General features: G+C 48.5%; 1 protein-coding gene across 1 annotated transcript; it reads left to right on the top strand.

Moving 5' to 3' along the window:
* Positions 1–14,747: 14,747 nt before the first annotated feature.
* SRM (spermidine synthase) lies at positions 14,748–18,554 on the top strand. The gene is made up of 8 exons (XM_043485948.1): positions 14,748–15,005; positions 15,542–15,662; positions 16,053–16,145; positions 16,654–16,807; positions 17,566–17,649; positions 17,784–17,929; positions 18,025–18,147; positions 18,265–18,554. Exons 1-8 carry the CDS (start codon positions 14,839–14,841, stop codon positions 18,283–18,285), a joined length of 909 nt encoding a protein of 302 aa, XP_043341883.1. The 5' UTR covers positions 14,748–14,838; the 3' UTR covers positions 18,286–18,554.
* The last annotated feature ends 202 nt before the right edge of the window (positions 18,555–18,756 follow it).

Below are 18,756 nucleotides of genomic sequence, written 5' to 3'. Positions count from 1 at the left end.
TGCAGTCAGCCCAGAGCTGGTGCAGCAACTGGTGGTCCTCAGACTCTGACCGCCATGTAGTTGCTCTGCTGTCCTCAACTCGAGCACAGGGCTCCCACCTCCTGGGGCTGCCGACTGTGCCACCTGCCACATCCTCACTCTGTTCAGCTGGAAGGAAGGAAGACCAGCACCCAGCCTCCACTCCCCACTGGCCAGAACTTAGCCACGTGACCACATCAAAGGATACTGAGAAACTCACTAGTTCAATGCCCAGCTAAAAATCCAGGGTTCTGTTCAATTCTATAATTGATCAGAATTTGGTAAGAATGGACACTGAGGCAGCCGTCTGCCAGAAAATGGAGGAGTCTCCACTATAAAAGCTAGATGAGGGAGTTCTCTGGTGGTCTAGTGGTATAGAATTCCAGGTTTTCACTTCTGTGACCTGAGTTCAATCCCTGGTGAAAAATAAAAAGAGAGATGGAAATTTTTTTAAGAAATTATATTCATGGGACTTGCATGGCAGTCCAGTGGTAGAGACTCGGTGTATCCAGTATAAGGAGCTACAGGTTTCATCCCAGGGGAACTAATTCCACATGCCACATAGCCTAGCCGAAAAAAAATTTTAACCAAAGAAAGAGGTTATATTCTACGGAGGATGGCCTGAGGAGGCTTCATAGGTAAGAAGTGCAGAGAACCTTGTTGCCAGCTTTACTGCAGGTTCTCCCCAGACCAGCCCTATGGGCCCAGTCCGAACTCTCCTAGTGGTTCTTTTGTGCGTGCTTAAGTCTGAAGACCAAGTGCTGAAAGCATGGCAGGGAGCCTCATGTTTAGTGGGCTCACCACCTTTCAGAGGTGAAATGAATAGCGGTGACAATGTAGTAAATTTTTCATGGAGGTAAAATGATTCCTTGTCCTGTATTTGGAAGTTATCCTTGCTCATTTTGTCGTGTTTTTTGTTGTTGTTTTACTTTTGTTCTTTCCACACTGCACTGTACATGGAACTTCCCCAACCAGAGATCAAATTGTGCCCCATGTGGTGGAGGTGCAGAGTCTCAACCACTGAACCACCAGGGAATCCTGATTTTGTTTTTTAATAAGATGGAGACTGTAAACTGTACAAGTAGAGGTCTTTTCTAAGTGTCTTATTTTGCAAAAAAAAAAAAAGTTGGCAACCTGATATCAGTGCCCCAGTGTGTTTTTTGAAATTTTATGGGTTCCTGAAGCCCCAAAGTCCAGGATCACTGAGCCAAGGGATGGAGCCAAGAGCCTTGGGGGTTTGGAGAACATCTGTAGTGCCACTTCATTGAAGCTTGAAGTCGTGGGGAGATTGATTGGATCCTTAAGGACCAGGGAGGAGCGTGAGGTGGGGGTTGGGGGGGTTACGTGTCAGTTGGTAACTGCTTGGTGATTCTGAACTGTGGAAGCTGTGAAGGGCCCTGCGCTCTGGGAAGACAACCTGGCAGGACCGAGTGGGGTTGGAGGTAGAGAATTTAAGAGCAGAAGCTGAGCAGAAGGGCTTTTTGCTCAAGGAAGGTACACTGCTGTTTGTGGCCCTCAGGAAGCTTGCCATACGCATTTTCAACCAAGTAACACCATGTACTGGCCAAACTCGTTCACATTCAGAACCACAGCTGTCTACCTGGCTACACACAATGCTTAAAAAATGACCCCAAGTGCTAATCAGTGACAGAAACACATTCCTGGCCTGTGGCAACCCCATCGCCTTGCAGGGCGGCCATTCACCCGCTCCTGTCCTCTTATAAACTAGCTACCCTTAGGAGGTTGAGACAGCTGACCTATTGAACTGTACTGCTTTACCACTGAGTTATAAACGCACATTGGTCTGAATGCAAGGGAACATTTCAGGTTTTCCCGTCCTGAGTTTGCCTCTCAGTTATAGATTTAAGTGGGCTATATGACAGTGGCTACTTCTGGCAAAACTAGTTTTTCCTCCTTGTGATCTGAAACTGGTGACCTTTCTGGGCTCATGGTCCCTGTACATCTGGGGACTTTTTCACCTAAAATGTATTCAGGACCTTCATTTTCTTTCAGTTTGGAAGGTCTGTGCCACTGCCGTACGAATTATCCCTGAGGTCCCGTTTGCTGTTGGTATTTGAGGCCAAGACCACAGCTCCATCTCCTCTACAGGAGGGTCAAGGGTGTCATTTATTGTCCTCATTTGCGGATGCACATGCTGGAACAGCTTTGTTTAGCTTGCAGGAGGGACGGGACAGACTTGACCTCCCACTGCCCCACCCCCACCCCCATGCAGTGCCCCAGGAATGCCAGGGGCCCAACCTGGGCTCAGCTGTGCAGTGCCTGGGCGTAAGCCAAGACAGCTGATTCCACCGGGTACTTGGGCCTGCGTCCTGGCCGCCCACGTTCACTCAGCCTGTTACCCAGTGCTGCCAGCTATAAACACCATCCCTGGTCTGCTTACAGTCTGGCTCGGGGCACACAGAAGTAAGCAGGCTGTCGCAACTCAGAGTATGTATAAGTGTCTTGATGTGCAGGCTGTGATGTGAGCACTGTGACCCAAGTACAGGGCTGAACCCAGTCAAGCCTGCAGTAACTGGCATGGGTTGACTGTCTCATCGGCTGTGTGATCCTGACCCTGAGTAGATTAACAGTTCCAAGGGAGCCGTCTCCTAGCAATTCTTTTTTTAAAAACAACTTTTTATTTTGTCTTAGGATATAGCAAAAGTAAAAGGAGAAGGGGGCAGACAGAGAATGAGATGGTTGGACAGCATCACCAACTCAATGGACATAAATCTGAGCAAACTCCAGGAGAGAGTGAAAGACGGGAAAGCCTGGTGTGCTACAGTCCATGGGATCAAAAAGAGTTGGACATGACTTTGTGACTGAACAACAACATAAGTGAAAGTGTTAGTTGCTCAGTCATGTCTGACTCTGTGATCCCATGGACTGTGGCGCACCAGGCTGTTCTGTCCATGGGGATTCTCTAGGCATGAATACTGGAGTGGGTAAGCCATTCCCTTCTCCAGGAGATCTTCCTAACCCAAAGTTTGAACCTGGGTCTCCTGCTTTGCAGGCAGACTCTTTACCATCTGAGCCACCAGGGAAGCGGTCACAACATTGCCAATTAACAATGTTGTGAGAGTTTCCAGTGAACAGTGAAGGGATTCAGCCATACATATACTTGTATCCATTCTCCCCCAAGAGCTTCCCTAGTAGCTCAGCTGGTAAAGAATCCACCTGCAATGCAGGAGACGCTGGTTTGACCCCTGGGTCAGGAAGATCCCCTGGAGAAGGGTCAGGCTACCCACTCCAGTATTCTTGGGCTTCCCTGGTGACTCAGATGATAAAGAATCTGCCTGCAATGCGGGAGACCTGGGTTCAATCCCTGGGTTGGGAAGATCCCCTGGAAGAGGGCATGACAACCCATTCCACTATTCTTGCCTGGAAAATCCCCATGGACAGAGGAGCCTGGCAGGCTACAGTCCATGGGGTCGCAAAGAGTTGGACATGACTGAGTGACTAAGCGCACAGCACACATTCTCCCCCAAACTCTTCTCCCATCCAAGCTTCCACATAATTGCCTAGCAATTCTTTTAGTGCCTTGGCTCACTTCCCCTTTAAAAGGAGTTTAACTCAATCAAGGCTCATTGCTATAAGGCATGAGGCTTGTACTAACAAACACCAGTGTGTTTTTCATCTGGGTCAAGAGGATGCAAGCTTCCCACCTCCTAGTGGAGGTTGCAGTTGATCCCATGCAGGGACCTGTGGGGCTCCTGGGCACAAGACCTTTCTGCGTCTCCCATTTCTTTGATTATAGGAAACAGCTTTCATTCAGCCCCCATGACCTTTCCTGAGTTCCAATGGGCAGGTTCAAGTCTCTGTTAATTAGGGAAGGAAGGGGATGTGAGCCCAGGGAGAAACAGTCAAGAGCAGCTTTGGGGCAAGGTCCTGTTTCCCCATCAAAGGATAGACACAACAATATCTCTGAGCTGCTCTGCAGAGACTGAAACCCCCTCTAGGTGGGAGAAGTTAGTGATTAATGATGGTATGTTGCCCATAAGCTTGTAGACACCACATCAGTTGGACCTGAAGGTTGATGATGTGGACTCCTATTTACCTCACCACCAACGCATTGGAAGAATGTCTACATTGGCTACAAAGTCTACAGCCCATGGGGTCACAGAGTCAGACATTAGCATGTTATTATGGGCTTCCCTTGTGGCTCAGCAGTAAAGAATCTGCCTGCCAGTGCAGGAGACAAACGTTCATTCAATCCCTGGGTCACGAAGATACGCTGGAAGAGAAAATGGCAACCTGCTCCAGTATTCTTACCTATAATATTCCATGGGCAGAGGAGATTGGAGGACTACAGTCCACTGGATCACTAAGATGATTTAGCGAATAAACAACAGGGCTCCCATGTGGCAACACCAGGGAATCCTTCCCTATTGCATCAGGCTTTGTCTGTGATGGAATGTTGGTTGGGATTTTCCCTTTTGGACTAGCCTTGTTATGGGCAACCAGAACTCTGTTGCATCTTGTAGCCCCCTCGTAGGGTATGTTTACAAAACTCTTGCTATTCAGTTGCTAATAGTACCCAATTTAGAGACCCCCATGGACTAAAGCATGCCAGGTTCCCCTGTTCTTCACCATCTCCTGAGTTTGCTCAAATTCATGTCCATTGAGTCGGTGATGCCATCCAACCATCTTATCCTCTGCAGTCCCTTCTCCTGCCCTCAGTCTTTCCCAGCATCAGGATATTTTCCAGTGAGTCAGCTCTTCGCATCAGGTAGCCAAAGTATTGGAACTTCAACTTCAACATCAGTCTTTCTAATGAATATTCAGGGTTGATTTCCATAGGATTTTGTTAGATTAGATTAAATCTAATTGGGTACATGGATTTAATTGAGAGTGGGCTAGAGATTTGGTTTCACCATTCAAAGTTTTCTTGGAATTCTGCTTTAGATGACAGCTTGTGAGTTCCTTTGCTTTTAAGTAATCTGTATTTCCCATTGAAATCTTTTACTTTGGTTAAGTAAGTATTGTTTGACAGATTCTAAAAGGGCTTCCCTGGTGGCTCAGCAGCAAAGAATCTGCCTGCAATGCAGGAGACCTGGCTTCGATCCTTGGGTTGGGAAGATCCCCTGGAGGAGGGCATGGGAACCCACTCCAATACTCTTGCCTAGAGAATCCCATGGGCAGAGGTACCTGGCAGACTGTAGTCCATAGGATCACACAGAGTTGGACACGACTGAAGCAACTAAGCAGCAGCAGAAGGCCAAGGCTTCAGAGAGAAATACTTAATAATTAGTGTGTTAAATTTCATGGAATTTCTAAAAATCTGGTATGCCCTAGTAAAATGTTGTCAGTCATTATTTCTAGTTGTTTTAAAATGTTGCATGTCACAATAACTCAGTTTCTTTTGTCAATCCCATTGTGACCAAATGTTTATGACCTTTTAAAGTCTTTCTGTGATTTATAGATGGCTATTGTTGTATTCATGTATATTCATGTATGGACATGAATTTAAGCAAACTCCAGGAGATAGTGGAGGACAGAGGAGCCTGGCATGTTGAAGGCCATGGGGTTGAAACCAGTTGGACGTGACTCAGGGACTGAACAACAACGTTGCTGTAGTCTGCTAAATCTCACGTTATACTGGGGAACTGGGGAAGGAAAAAAAAGTCCTAAGGGAAAACCTAATCGCTTCATAAAAAGTTACAAAGAGGATTGGTTACTAAATGGATGGTTGAATATGGTAATAATTTTATGGGTTTTGTCTGAAATGTCACTGGTTTTGACTCATGTTTTCCAGATATAGGGAAGCCCTTCTCCTCAAGTTGGTTATGATTTATAACAGTTTGGTAAATTATACCTCTGTGAGTAAAATTGAGATATTTTTCTTTTTCCTCTGCCTGTTCCCTTAAACATTGTAAACTCTTGGGTTCTGAGTAGCCTTATCAGGCAAATGGGAAAGACTCTTCTGGCATGTGTGGGGATCTTGATATTTTGAGGACCTCTATAGAAGAGAGAAAGTCACCTAGGCAAAATCTGATGGCAGACCTTTGACATGGCTTTCTTGGCCTTGAGAGGTCTTTTGGAAACTTTCATCTGAGACTCCTTCTGAGGAATTACACCAGCGTCAGTGTGGATGAACCGATGTGGTCAGTGGACCAAACTTATTTTAAAAACAAAGTAGTCTCAGCTGTACTTGATGAAAATGGAGGTAATTCTAGAAAAAAGAGGTTTCACTGAATGTTAAATTCTAGTTTTGTTAAATAAGGTCTATGTTTACCCACTTTCCTTGTTGGTGCATCATATTGTTACAAAATCTAATTGTCAGAAGAACACTAAGTTTGTTTCTGAAGCCTAACTATGTAATTAATCTTCGGATAAAAATCAGATGCTCCATAATCTACAACCAGGAGATTAACACCAGGCTATGGTCATTTAAATTTACAGGCTCCCTTACGCTGGGGACAATTAAATCATACTAAGGACTAATACTGCTAGCTCTGTTACTTTTTATTTTACCTGTTTTACAAAAGTATTGTTTACAGCATTATCAGATATGTGACTGAGCCTCTGATAAAATGATGATATATAATTTGATATGAGATCAATGACTGTAACAGTATAACTCTAGATATGGGAAGAGCAAGAGGCAATATTTTCCTTAAGAGGCTAGTGACACAAAGGGTCCAGCCTTTTGGCACTGTTAAAAGGAGGCCTAGTCCAATAATAGCAGCACACTGAGTGGCCTATCTTCACCAGACCTGGGAATAAGCATTCCTAACACCATGGGATGAAATGGTCATTAAATGCCCCCCAAACCATGATCACATACATGACCCTGAAGGGACCCTGCCAAATGAAAATTGGCACTTGCCATCTGCCTCTGCAAGGATTAAGTCAGTGGCCACTATAGTCACTGAACTTCAACACCCCTTGAATAAAGGAATTCAGAATGGAGATCAGAAATGAGGCACTCTGTGCCCTGAGAAAAACTGGCTGAACAGGCTTTCAGGTAGTTAGATATTGTCAGAAGATTTTATGAGCCTGAATTCTTGCATTTTCCCATATCTAGAAAAGCAATGAAATCATTAACAGTGACATCTGCTTTAACATTGGGGAGGGAAATGCATTTGAGGGTCAAAATGGAGTCCTAGGTGATCATAGTGGTTGTGATTCGGATGTGATCATTCCAGAATTGTTGCAAACTTGAATTTTCTGAGCTATATCACAATCCGCAAGTATTTTAAAATTCCCCCGCCCTCTTCAACAAGATTTTGGCTAAAGACTGAGAGGTTGAATAGAGGCTTTTCCAGTCAGAAAAGAAAAAGCATTGGAAGTGAAAAAAACCCTTCTTAAGGAAACTATAAGGAAAAACTCTTAACTATAAGGTTATAAAGAAAACTCTTGCCAAGCAATGCAAAAAACTCATCTAAAATGGGACAAGTCCTTGCCAATTTCTATATTCAACAGACTGGACAACTATTAACTGCTATGCATGAGTTTGTATTCCACAGATCCCCCCCCACCCCCACCCAGAAGCTTCCTTCCATCCCTTCAAAGCAAGAAACCAAATGCTACTGAAAATGTGAAAAAGGCAATAACCTGAGCAGCAGCTTGAAAATAAAGGAAGGGACCCTATAACATTCTTCTTACTACTTCCTATTCACACCTCTCTAAAATTGGATGGAGTAAAACTGTGGGTACATCACACCAGAGTAAAAAGACTACCAGGTGACCAGCCAAGTCAGCAAGCAGTCTCCTGAGAAGCAGACATTGTATTTGTTCCAACAAGCAGAATGAAAGTTCTGTGTTCTTACCCTTTCTTATGCCTTCTACCTATAGATTCATATGCTGATTCTTTCAGTCATTTTAACTGCTAGTTATGTGGCCAGCTTCCTATTTCCAGGTCTCCCCTGGATTTTCATGGGTTTTCCCCATGTAGGGAATGGCCTGGAAACAGCTGGCTACAATAAGTCTCTCTGAAGTGCCAGTTCCAAACTGGTCTTGAGACTTATTCTCCCGAATTCCTAAGGAAATGAGATCTATTCTGTCTACTAAAGTTCTAGCTGTCATTCCCTTTACCTCTATCTGGGTCTGCTGCACCAAAATGGCAGAACAAGGGATTGAGGTCTTAATCATATGAGACCTGGATCCAGGACAGGGAACTCAACTATTTCCAAATCGATATCTGTTCTCCCAAAGTTAGGCAGGACTATGCCTCATCTCAGCTTGAAGTAGTTACAGTGGTCATCACTCCATTCCCTGAAAGATTTGGGGAAAGATAAAACCAGAGTGGGAATTAAAGCTTGAGTTGCCCCAAATCCAAGTTTCTCTGATGTGTGTGTGTGTGTGTTCATTGCTTAGTCATGTCTGATTCTCTGTGACCCCATGAAGTATAGCCCACCAGGGTCCTCTGTCCATGGGATTCTCCAGGCAAGAATACTGGAGTGGGTTGCCATTCCCTTCTCCAGGGGATCTTCCTGACCCAGGGATCGAACCCGGGTCTCCTGCATTGAAGGCAGATTTTTTTCCTTCTGAGCCACCAGGGAATCCCATCCTCTGCTGAGTTCTACCCAAAAACAATTATTCCCATTTCTCATCCAATATCTGGTCTCAAGGTTGAGGAGTATCAAAGAAAAGTAGGGTATTGATCCCATGCAGGGCCCTGTGGGGCTCCCGGGCACAAGGCCTTCATGTCTCCCATTCCTTTCATTATAGGAAACAGCCTTTATTCAGCCTCCAGGAACTTCTCTGAGTTTCAGTGGGCAGATTCAAGCAGTTGTTAATTAAGGAAGGGAGGGGATTCGAGATCATGAAGAAACAATCAATACTGTTTCTCTATCAACAGATATATACAACATTCAGTTCAGGTCAGTTCAGTCACTCAGTTGTGTCTGACTCTGTGACCTCATGGACCACAGCACACCAGGCCTCCCTGTCCATCACCAACTCCTGGAGTTTACCCAAACTCATGTCCATCGAGTCAGTGATACCATCCAACCATCTCATCCTCTGTTGTCCCCTTCTCCTACCCTCAATCTTTCCCAGCATCATGGTCTTTTCTAAGGAGTCAGCTCTTCACATCCGGTGGCCAAGTACTGGAGGTTAAGCTTCAACAGCAGTCCTTCCAATGAACACTCAGGATTGATCTAATTTAGGATGGACTGGTTGGATCTCCATGCAGTCCAAGGGACTCTTAAGAGTCTTCTCCAACACCACAGTTCAAAAAGCATCAATTTTTCGGTGCTCAGCTCTCTTTATAGTCCAACTCTCACATCCATACATGACTACTGGAAAAACCATAGCTTTGACTAGACGGACCTTTGTTGGCAAAGTAATGTCTCTGCTTTTTAATATGCTGTCTAGGTTGGTCATAACTTTTCTTCCAAGGAGCAAATGTCTTAATTTCATGGCTGCAGTCACCATTTGCAGTGATTTTGGAGCCCAAGAAAATAGTCTTCCACTGTTTCCCCATCTATTTGCCATGAAGTGATGGAACCACATTCCATGACCTTAGTTTTCTGAATGTTGAGTTTTAAGCCAACTGCTTTACTCTCCTTTTTCACTTCCATCAAGAGGCTGTTTAGTTCTTCTTCACTTTCTGCCATAAGGGTGGTGTCATCTGCATATCTGAGGCTATTGATATTTCCCCTGGCAATCTTGATTCCAGCTTGTGCTTCATCCAGCCCAACATTTCTCATGATGTGCTCTGCATATAAGTTAAATAAGCAGGGTGACAATATACAGCCTTGACATACTCCTTTCCCAATTTGGAACCAGTCTGTTGTTCTGTGTCCAGTTCTAACTGTTGCTTCCTGACCTGCATACAGATTTTTCAAGAGGCAGGTCAGGTGGTCTGGTATTCCCATCTCTTTCAGAATTTTCTGCAGATTATTGTGATCCACACAGTCAAAGGCTTTGGCATAGTCAATAAAGCAGAAATAGAGGTTTTTCTGGAACTCTCTTGCTTTTTCTGTGATCCAATGGATGTTGGCAATTTGATCTCTGGTTCCTCTCCCTTTAATAAATCCAGCTTGAACATCTGGAAGTTCACAGTTCCCGTATTGCTGAAGCCTGGCTTGGAGAATTTTGAGCATTACTTTACTAGCGTGTGAGATGAGTGCAATTGTGCGGTAGTTTGAGCATTCATTCTTTGGCATTGCCTTTCTTTGGGATTGGAATGAAAACTGACCTTTTCCAGTCCTGTGTTACAAGTCCTAATAGAGTCCTTGTAACTCTATTAGTCTTTGCCCTGCTTCATTCTGTACTCCAAGGCCAAATTTGCCTGTTACTCCAGGTGGTTTTTGACTTCCTACTTTTGCATTCCAGTCCCCTATAATGAAAAGGACATCTCTTTTGGGTGTTCTAAAAGGTCTTGTAGGTCTTCATAGAACTGTTCAACTTCAGCTTCAGCGTTACTGGTCGGGGCATAGAGTTGGATTACCATGATATTGAATGGTTTGCCTTGGAAACAAACAGAGATCATTCTGCCATTTTCGAGATTGCATCCAAGTACTGCAATTTCAGACTCTTTTGTTGACTATGATGGCTACTCCATTTCTTCTAAGGGATTCCTGCCCACAGTAGTAGATATAATGGTCATCTGAGTTAAATTCACCCATTCCAGTCCATTTTAGTTTGCTGATTCCTAGAATGTCGACGTTCACTCTTGCCATCTCCTGTTTGACCACTTCCAATTTGCCTTGATTCATGGACATAACATTCCAGGTTCCTATGGAATATTGCTCTTTACAGCATTGGACCTTGCTTCTATCACCAGTCACATCCACAATTGGGTGTTGTTTTTGCTTTGGCTCCATCCCTTCATTCTTGCTGGAGTTATTTCTCCACTGATCTCCAGTAGCATATCTCCAGTAGACAACATTATCTTTGATCTATTTTGCAGATATGGAAACCCCCTCCAGGAGGGAGAAGTTAGTGATTAACAATGGTATGCTGCCCACAGGGATAGGGAAACAGGATTTAACAGGTCTATGAAGACCTAAAAGACCTTCTAGAACTAACACCAAAAAAAGATGTCCTTTTCACAATAAGGGACTGGAATGTAAAAGTATGAAGTCAAGAGATACCTGGAGTAAAGGCAAGTTTGGCCTTGGAGTACAGAATGTAGCAGGGCAGAGGCTAGTAGAGTTTTGCCAATAGAACGCACTGGTCATAGCAAACACCATCTTCCAACAACACAAGAGAAGACTCTACACATGGACATCACCAGATGGCCAACACTGAAATCAGATTGATTGCAAGTCGTCTTTGCAGTCAAAGATGAAGAAGCTTTATACAGTCAGCAAAAACAAGGCCAGGAGCTCACTGTGGCTCAGATCATGAACTCCTTACTGCCAAATTCAGATTTAAATTGAAGAAAGTGGGAAAACCACTAGACCATTCAGGTATGACCTAAATCAAATCTGTTATGATTATACAGTGGAAGTGACAAATAGATTCAAGGGATTAGATCTGATAGACAGGGTGCCTGAAGAAATATGGACAGAGGTTTGTGGCATTGTACAGAAGGCAGTGATAAAAGCCATCCCCAAGAAAAAGAAAGGCAAAAAGCCAAAATGGTTGTCTGAGGAGACCTTACAAATAGCTAAGAAAAGAGAAGTGAAAGGCAAAGGAGAAAAGGAAAGATATACCCATCTAAATGCAGAGTTTGAAAGAATAGCAAGGAGAAATAAGAAAGCCTTCCTCAGTGATCAGTGCAAAGAAATAGAGGAAAACAATAGAACAGGAAAGACTAGAGATCTCTTCAAGATGATTAGAGATACCAGGGGAACATTTCATGCAAAGATGGCCACAATTAAGGACAGAAATGATATGGACCTAACAGAAGCAGAAGATTTTAAGAAGAGGTGGCAACAATACACAGAAGAACTATACAAAAAAGTGACCCAGATAACCATGATGTTGTGATCACTCACCTAGAGCCAGACATCCTGGAATGTGAGGTCAAGTGGGCCTTAGGAAGCATCACTATGAACAAAGCTAGTGGAGGTGATGAAATTCCAGTTAAGCTATTTCAAGTCATAAAAGATGATGCTGGTAAAGTGCTGCATTCAATATGCCAGCAAATTTGGAAAACTCAGCAGTGGCCACAGGATTGGGAAAAGTCAGTTTTTATTCCAATCCCAAAGAAAGGCAATGCCAAAGAATGTTCAAACTACTGCACAATTGCACTCACCTCACACACTAGCAAAATAATGCTGAAAATTCTCCAAGGAAGGCTTCAACAGTACGTGAACTGAGAACCTCCACTTGATCAAGCTGGATTTAGAAAAGACAGAGGAACCAGAGATCAAGTTGCCAACATCCACTGGGTCATAGAAAAAGCAAGAGAAAACATCTGCTTCCAGAAAAACATCTGCTTCTGCTTTATTGACTATGCAAAAGCCTTTGACTATGTGGATCACCACAAACTGTGGAATATTCTTCAAGAGATGGGAATACCAGACCACCTTCCCTGCTTCCTGAGAAATCTGTATGCAGGTCAAGAAGCAACAGTTAGAACTGGACATGGAGCATCAGACTGGTTCCAAATTGGGAAAGGAGTACATCAAGGCTGTATATATATTTTCACCCTGCTTATCTAACTTCTATGCAGAATACCTCATGCGAAATGCCAGGCTGGATGAAGCACAAGCTGGAATCAAGATTGCCAGGAGAAATATCAATAGCCTCAGATATGCAGATGACACCACCCTTATGGCAGAAAGCAAAGAAAAGCCTCTTGATCAAAGGGAAAAAGGAGAGTGAAAAAGCTGGAGAAAAAACTCAACATTCAGAAAACTAAGATCATGGCATCCGATCCCATCACTTCATGGCAAATAGATGGAGAAACAATGGAAACAGTGACAGACTTTATTTTCCTGGGCTCCAAAATCACTGTGGATGGTGACTGCAGCCATGAAATGAAAAATACTTGCTCCTTGAAGGAAAAGCTATGATCAAGCTTGACAGCATGTTAAAAAGCAGGGACATTACTTTGCCAACAAAGGTCCATCTAGTCAAGGCTATGGTTTTTCCAGTAGGCATAAATGTGAGAGTTGGACCATAGAGAAAGCTGATTGCTGAAGAATTGATGCTTTTGAACTGTGGTGTTGGAGAAGACTCTTGAGAGTCCCTTGGACTCCAAGGAGATCCAACCAGTCAATCCCAAAGGAAATAGTCCTGAATATTCATTGGAAGGACTGATGCTGAAGCTGAAGCTCCAATATTTTGGCCACCTGATGCATAGAGCTGACTCCTTAGACAAGACCCTGATGCTGGGAAAGATTGAAGGCAGGAAGAGAAGGGGATGACAGAGGATGAGATGGTTGGATGGCATCACTGACTTGATGGACATGAGTTTGAGCAAAGCTCTGGGAGTTGGTGATGGACAGGGAAGCCTGGCATGCGGCAGTCCATGGGGTTACAAAGAGTTGGACATGACTGAGCAACTGAACTGAACTGATGCTGCCCACAGGCGCATGGACCCCATACCAGTTTGACTTGAAGGTTGATGATGTGGACTCCTACTTACTTCACCACCAACCCATTAGAAGAATGTCCACGAGCTGATCATGCCCTCTTTAAACAGTGCCTAGAAAACTTGTCACTGTCTTCCCCAAGTTGGGGACACATGGTTTTGAGGGCATGAATCCTCTGTATCCCCCTTTACCTGGCGAAGCAAGAAAGCTACCCTTTCCAGTAGAAAAGGTATAGTATTTGGGTGAAGTACCACCCAAAACTGTCTCTGAGATTTGATTCTGCACCAGTATACAGAGAAGCTGAGCTTTCAGCATTACAAAAAGTCCCTCAAAAAAACACCCCTGTCATAATGTCACCCGTGGCTTATACCAGTTTCACCTCCCTGCCCTGGCATGCGGAGAACTAAGCATGTACAGCAATTAGCATTTAATATTTGGTAATTAGCATGCTTAATGTGATTCAGAAAAGTTCCTTGACATTTTCACAAAATCAGAAAGCACATTCCCGCCCACCTTTCAAGAAGCCAGGCCCAGTTTGTCAAAAAAAAAACCCCACAAAACAAAAGCCCTGTGTGCCAGTCTTTTTTGGTGCTGAATATGCATGTGTTGGCCTCTTCCGGGACACTGCTGGTAAATTTAGAAACTCGTTTAGAAAAGAACTCTTTCTCATTCAGCAGCCATACGCCCAAGGATCAGAGAATCTAAGGAGAAATGCCTAAATCGAGCCTAAGTCCTGGGGCTGTGATGGCTCTTCTGAAGTAAATAAAACCCTCGTCGTGCCCCCGACCAAGCACACTGCTTTGCTGAAGTCCAACACGGACCCAAATTTGCGTACGCGGTAAAGATGATACATTCTACTCTAGCTCCAGCGAAACATCGTAACTCTTCTTTCGACAGTGTAGCCACCCGGTCCAGTGTTTCCAGCCCAAGGGTTCAAGCCGGCAGCCCTGACTTCTCCGCGATCGGACACGCCGCTCTGGGCCCGAGATGTCAGCTCAGGTTTCCCCTGCGGAGTCGGGTACCCCTCGCTCCCTCTCGGGCCAGTCAGTGCCTCCCCGAGCCCGGCCCCACGTGGCCCAGGGAAGCTGCCGCACTAGCCTGCTGCCGCAGACGGACGGCCCGCCTCAGCCACTGGACGCAGCGCTGCAGGTCGGAGACCAATGAGTGCGCGCGGACGCCGGAGGGGGCGGGGCCGCCGGGCCGCCGCGCAAGGGCGCCGCCACTGGAGGGCTTGGGGCCCGCCCCTGGCAACAGGCCCCGCCCCGCCGGCCGGGTTAGGTTGCCGCGCGGCCGGCGGGCGGAGTTGGTCCCGTTGTGCTGCGGCTCCGCGCGGCCTGCAGTCCCGGGCCCGCGCCCCGCACCGCCCGCCCGCCCGCCCGCCATGGAGCTTGGCCCCGACGGCCCCGCCGCCCCCGGCCCCGCTGCCATCCGCGAGGGCTGGTTCCGCGAGACGTGCAGCCTGTGGCCCGGCCAGGCCCTGTCTCTGCAGGTGGAGCAGCTGCTACACCATCAACGCTCGCGGTACCAGGATATCCTCGTCTTCCGCAGGTACCAGCGCCCGCCCGGCCCCGCGCCCCGGCCGCCCGGCCCCGCGCAGCCCGCCGGCACTCCAGCCCTGGGCTCGGCCCGGCCCGACCCTCTTCCTGCCTGATCCCTGTCTTGCGCGCTTTACCTCCGGACGCCCCCGGCCGTCTCTGCCCGCTCCTTCCCCTGCAAAACTGTCAGAAGTTCTCGTGAACTAGGCCCGTCTCTAACCTCCGTCCCCTCCCCAACCCGCATCCTTCTCGCTGGGCTGGGGACCGGCTTTTCGGGCGGTCCTCCTCGGCGGGGAGGGAGCCGGAATCTGCGCCGACCCGCTGCGCCGAGCTCCACGTGTCAGTCCCGGACACGTCAGAGCCGGGACCCCGCGTCCAGCCTCCACCCAGCGGGCCCGCCCGCCGATCCTCGCCACGTGTCACCCCCCGGACTCACCCCTGGAGCCCCCTCGGCAGGTTGGGAGAGATTCTTCTCACCCTGGGCGAGTGGGGGGCACGTTGCCCCCTTCCCGAGGAGCCCAGGTCGCTGACTGTCACTCCCGCCCTCAGTAAGAGCTACGGAAATGTGCTGGTGTTGGACGGCGTTATCCAGTGCACCGAGAGGGACGAGTTCTCCTACCAGGAGATGATCGCCAACCTGCCCCTCTGCAGCCACCCCAACCCACGCAAGGTACCCCGTCCCAGCTAGATCCAGCGCTGGGCCCAGGGATAGCCCCCGAGAACAGTGCTGGGGGCCCCAGGAGGGCCCAGTGCTCAGCCCTCCCCAAAGGGTTGTCAGAGAAGTGATAACGGAGGACGAGGGGCCTAGAGTGGGGGCTAACACCCGGGCTGAGGCCTGAAGCTTGAGATGGAGCAGCCTTGGCAGGAGTTCCCAGGAAAAGGGGACAAAGTGGAATATAAAATGATTAGGTTTGTGACACAGGGGAGCTGAGAAATGTTCCAGGTAGCTCTGTCTGCTCAGTGCGGTTTAGGGGGCAGAGAGGCCGGCCACTAACTCCGCTGGAGCCTGTTTGGTGGGGCTCATGCCCTGCTCCTGGCTGACTCTTTGTCCACTTGGCAGGTGCTGATCATTGGGGGCGGGGATGGAGGCGTCCTGCGGGAGGTGGTCAAGCATTCCTCTGTGGAGTCTGTGGTCCAGTGCGAGATTGACGAGGTGAGCGCACAGCTGGGTGGGTCTGGGTTCAAGTCCCAGTTTGCCCTGAATTGACTGTTTACCACTGGGCAAGTTGCTTAACCTTTCGTGAGCATTTAGGTGCCGGGTTCACTGGTGCATCGGCAGGTCTAGTCCCTGACTCCTTGGAGTTGACATTCAACTTAGGAGTCAAAGGGTTATCTGATAAAGGTGTGTGTAGTAAGGCATACAGGCCAGGTGGAATTCCAGCCCTCTGAAATAGCAAGGAAGCCACTCTCCTGGGGCGGTTGGGTTTGGGGAGGGGGAGCAGGGGTGGTGGGGGTGTGGGCCGAGCTGCTGGTGGGAGTCAGCCCTCTGAGAAGGGGAGGTACCAAGCTGCTCCCTGCTGTACAGATGTGCAAACTGGGGTTCCACAAAGGAATGGCTTGTCTAAGGTGAATCAGGCTCTGAGAAGGGGTCCCACTCAACTCTGGCTCCGGGTTCCACAACCCCTGTGGCCTAACATGTTCCCTCCTGTCCCCCTCCCCAGGATGTTATTCAAGTCTCCAAGAAGTTCCTGCCCAGCATGGCCATTGGCTACTCCAGCTCAAAGCTGACCCTACACGTGGGTGATGGTTTTGAGTTCATGAAACAGAACCAGGACGCCTTTGATGTCATCATCACTGACTCCTCAGATCCCATGGGTAAGCGGGGTTGACCTGGAGCTTCTGGCAGCCACCAGAGGGGAGGCCAGCATTCCCCTCTGTGTCCCAAGCCCAAGTTGCAGAATAGAGGATGGAGGGGCCCTCCAGAACTAGTGCGGCTCTTTTCCCTTCTGAGGTGTCACCTATCACCTCAAACATGGCTCAGCAGAGTAGGGGCACTAGGCTACTGCCCAGAGTTGGTTGAGAGCCTGGAGGAGAGTGGGGCCTTGGTCCACTGAGGCCCCAGTTTCCTCCTCAGCCTCCTCTCTGCCCCTGACAGGCCAGTGTCAGGGTGTGTGCAGGGATCTCATCTTTTTTCTTTTCTAACAATTATTTTTATTTGGCTATGCTGGGTCTTAGTTGTAGCACGTGGGATCTAGTTCCCCAACTGGGGAATCAAACCTGAGCCCCCTGCATTAGGAATGCAGGGTCTTAGTCACTGGACTATCAGGGAAGTTCCACAGGATATAGTCTTAAACCAAGGCCCAGGGTGGAGACTGCCCTGATGCAGTGCCGACAAGATCCCCCAGAAATGGGGTTAAAACATGGAGTCCCTTCACACTGGGGCACCGGATCCCTGCACCCCTCCAAAGCACCCTCTTCGTGGTTGGTTTCTGAGTTCCATAGGCCTGGCTTCAACTCCCAGCTCTGCCCTCTGGTGGCTGTGTGGATGTGTATCTTGGGGTGAGAGTGGCCCTCATGCCCCCAGAGGCAGGCTCAGGCCGTGTCCCATGGTGCTTGTCCCCCTGTCTCTGCAGGTCCTGCTGAGAGCCTCTTCAAGGAGTCCTACTACCAGCTCATGAAGACTGCCCTCAAGAAGGACGGCATTCTCTGCTGCCAGGGTGAGGGGGCTAGGGTGGACTGGGTGCTGCTGGGTGAGCCAGGCTCCCGCCGGGAGGGATCCGGCTGGAGCTGGACCAGGCGCTGCCCCTAGCCGGTGCTGACATCATCTGACCACCCCGCCCCACCACCACAGGCGAGTGCCAATGGCTGCACCTGGACCTCATCAAGGAGATGCGGCACTTCTGCAAGTCTCTCTTCCCAGTGGTGGACTACGCCTACTGCACCATCCCCACCTACCCCAGTGGCCAGATCGGCTTCATGCTGTGCAGCAAGAACCCAGTGAGCCGCAGTGGACTGGCCCCCCGGGGGGGGAGGCGGGAGCCTGGCAGGGGGGCCAGGAGAGCACGTCTCTGAGACAACACCCCTGTCCCCAGAGCACCAACTTCCGGGAGCCCTTGCAGCCACTGATGCAGAAGCAGGTAGAAGAGATGCAGCTGAAATACTACAACTCCGACGTGCACCGGGCAGCCTTCGTCCTCCCTGAGTTTGCCCGGAAGGTGAGGCCCCCCACACACACACCCCGACGGGCAGGGGGTACCCAGGGCTCCCTGAAGGGCCATCTTGCCCACCCCCCCAGCCCAGCCCCCTCCTGAAGAGGCCTTGTGTCCTTTCAGGCCCTGAATGATGTGAGCTGAGCCGGGGTACTGCTGCTGACGCTGCCCACGACCTCGGACAGGGAGCCTCTGGGGCACCTGGGTCCCGCCAGCCCTGGACAAGACCCCTGCTGGCTTGCCCACCAACTGACTGTTACATGGCCCCAGAACGCTGTCCGGCTGGCCCTGCCGGGTGGACTGTCTGTCTTCCTCTGGGTGGCGTTCAGCCACCAAACCTATACCAGCTGTGTACAGCATCTCCCCCACCTCTGTTGCCCCTCACTCACCAAACACATGTATTTATAACAAAAGTCTTGATTGTGTGTCCCTGGACTTCAGATGGGCCCAGGCAGGGGCTACCTCAGCCATCAGTGGGTTCTCCTGTGTGCCAGACCCTGAGTTGGCGCCCGTCTGGCCTCCAAGTGTCTGCTGCGGGAGCAGGCAGGCTTCTCCCTGTGTGACCTTGGGCCAGCCCCTTGAGCTCTGTAGGACCCAGAGATGCAACAGTCATCA

The sequence above is a fragment of the Cervus canadensis genome, chromosome 13, assembly GCF_019320065.1.
Source record: "Cervus canadensis isolate Bull #8, Minnesota chromosome 13, ASM1932006v1, whole genome shotgun sequence".
In the NCBI taxonomy this organism is placed as follows: Eukaryota; Metazoa; Chordata; class Mammalia; order Artiodactyla; family Cervidae; genus Cervus; species Cervus canadensis.
The sequence above is the reverse complement of the archived record's forward strand: the minus strand, read 5'-3'. Positions and strand labels throughout refer to the sequence as shown.